At 45.6% G+C, this 590-nt stretch overlaps 1 protein-coding gene across 1 annotated transcript; it reads right to left on the reverse strand.

Moving 5' to 3' along the window:
• Positions 1-275: 275 nt before the first annotated feature.
• Positions 276-590, reverse strand: LOC108764622 (retinal homeobox protein Rx-A). Its single transcript, XM_018512946.1, has one exon. It carries the CDS (start codon positions 588-590, stop codon positions 276-278), a length of 315 nt encoding a protein of 104 aa, XP_018368448.1.

A 590-nucleotide genomic window follows, 5' to 3' on the forward strand; every position in this document is an offset into this window, starting at 1 on the left:
GCTTAGGCGGAAATTTTGACGCTTCGAAAAAAATTTTATCTTTAAAAATAAAATGCGCAGGGGGGTGGCTGATTTGAGAAAGAATGCCCCATATGTTAGTTTGTGTTTGCTCTGAGAAAGGCTCAAAAGTGAGCTGAAACATGTAAGCGCATTTAGTGAATAAAGATGTTTTATGCTTCATAGGTGTATTATTTGCGCGACGTCTTCTGTGCCTGACTTCTAACGCCCTTATTCTTTCCAATTTTTTCAAAAATATGTTTCTGTATTCGAGACGCTTACCCAGGTGGCAGTGAAGGCAAGATTCGAAAATCTCTGCAGACCGATACGGGACTTCCAATCTCGGGTAACTTGTCAGTCGTATTCGGCGAGCCCATAAGAGCTGATGAGGATGACGGAGAAGTTGAGGACGCGTCGCTAGTCCTCTCGAGACCAATCGAGGGTGATCGGCCGAGCAGCAGCGGCGTAGCGCTTCCTAAACCCAAGCATCGCATTCTCCACGCATCCTGCAGCAATTGTAACCGAGCTTGCTTTCTCCACTTTGCCCGTCTGTTTTGAAACCATACCTGTGGAAATGCCACTATCTTGATCAT

Source organism: Trachymyrmex cornetzi, unplaced genomic scaffold (assembly GCF_001594075.2).
Source record: "Trachymyrmex cornetzi isolate Tcor2-1 unplaced genomic scaffold, Tcor1.1 scaffold440, whole genome shotgun sequence".
In the NCBI taxonomy this organism is placed as follows: domain Eukaryota; kingdom Metazoa; phylum Arthropoda; class Insecta; order Hymenoptera; family Formicidae; genus Trachymyrmex; species Trachymyrmex cornetzi.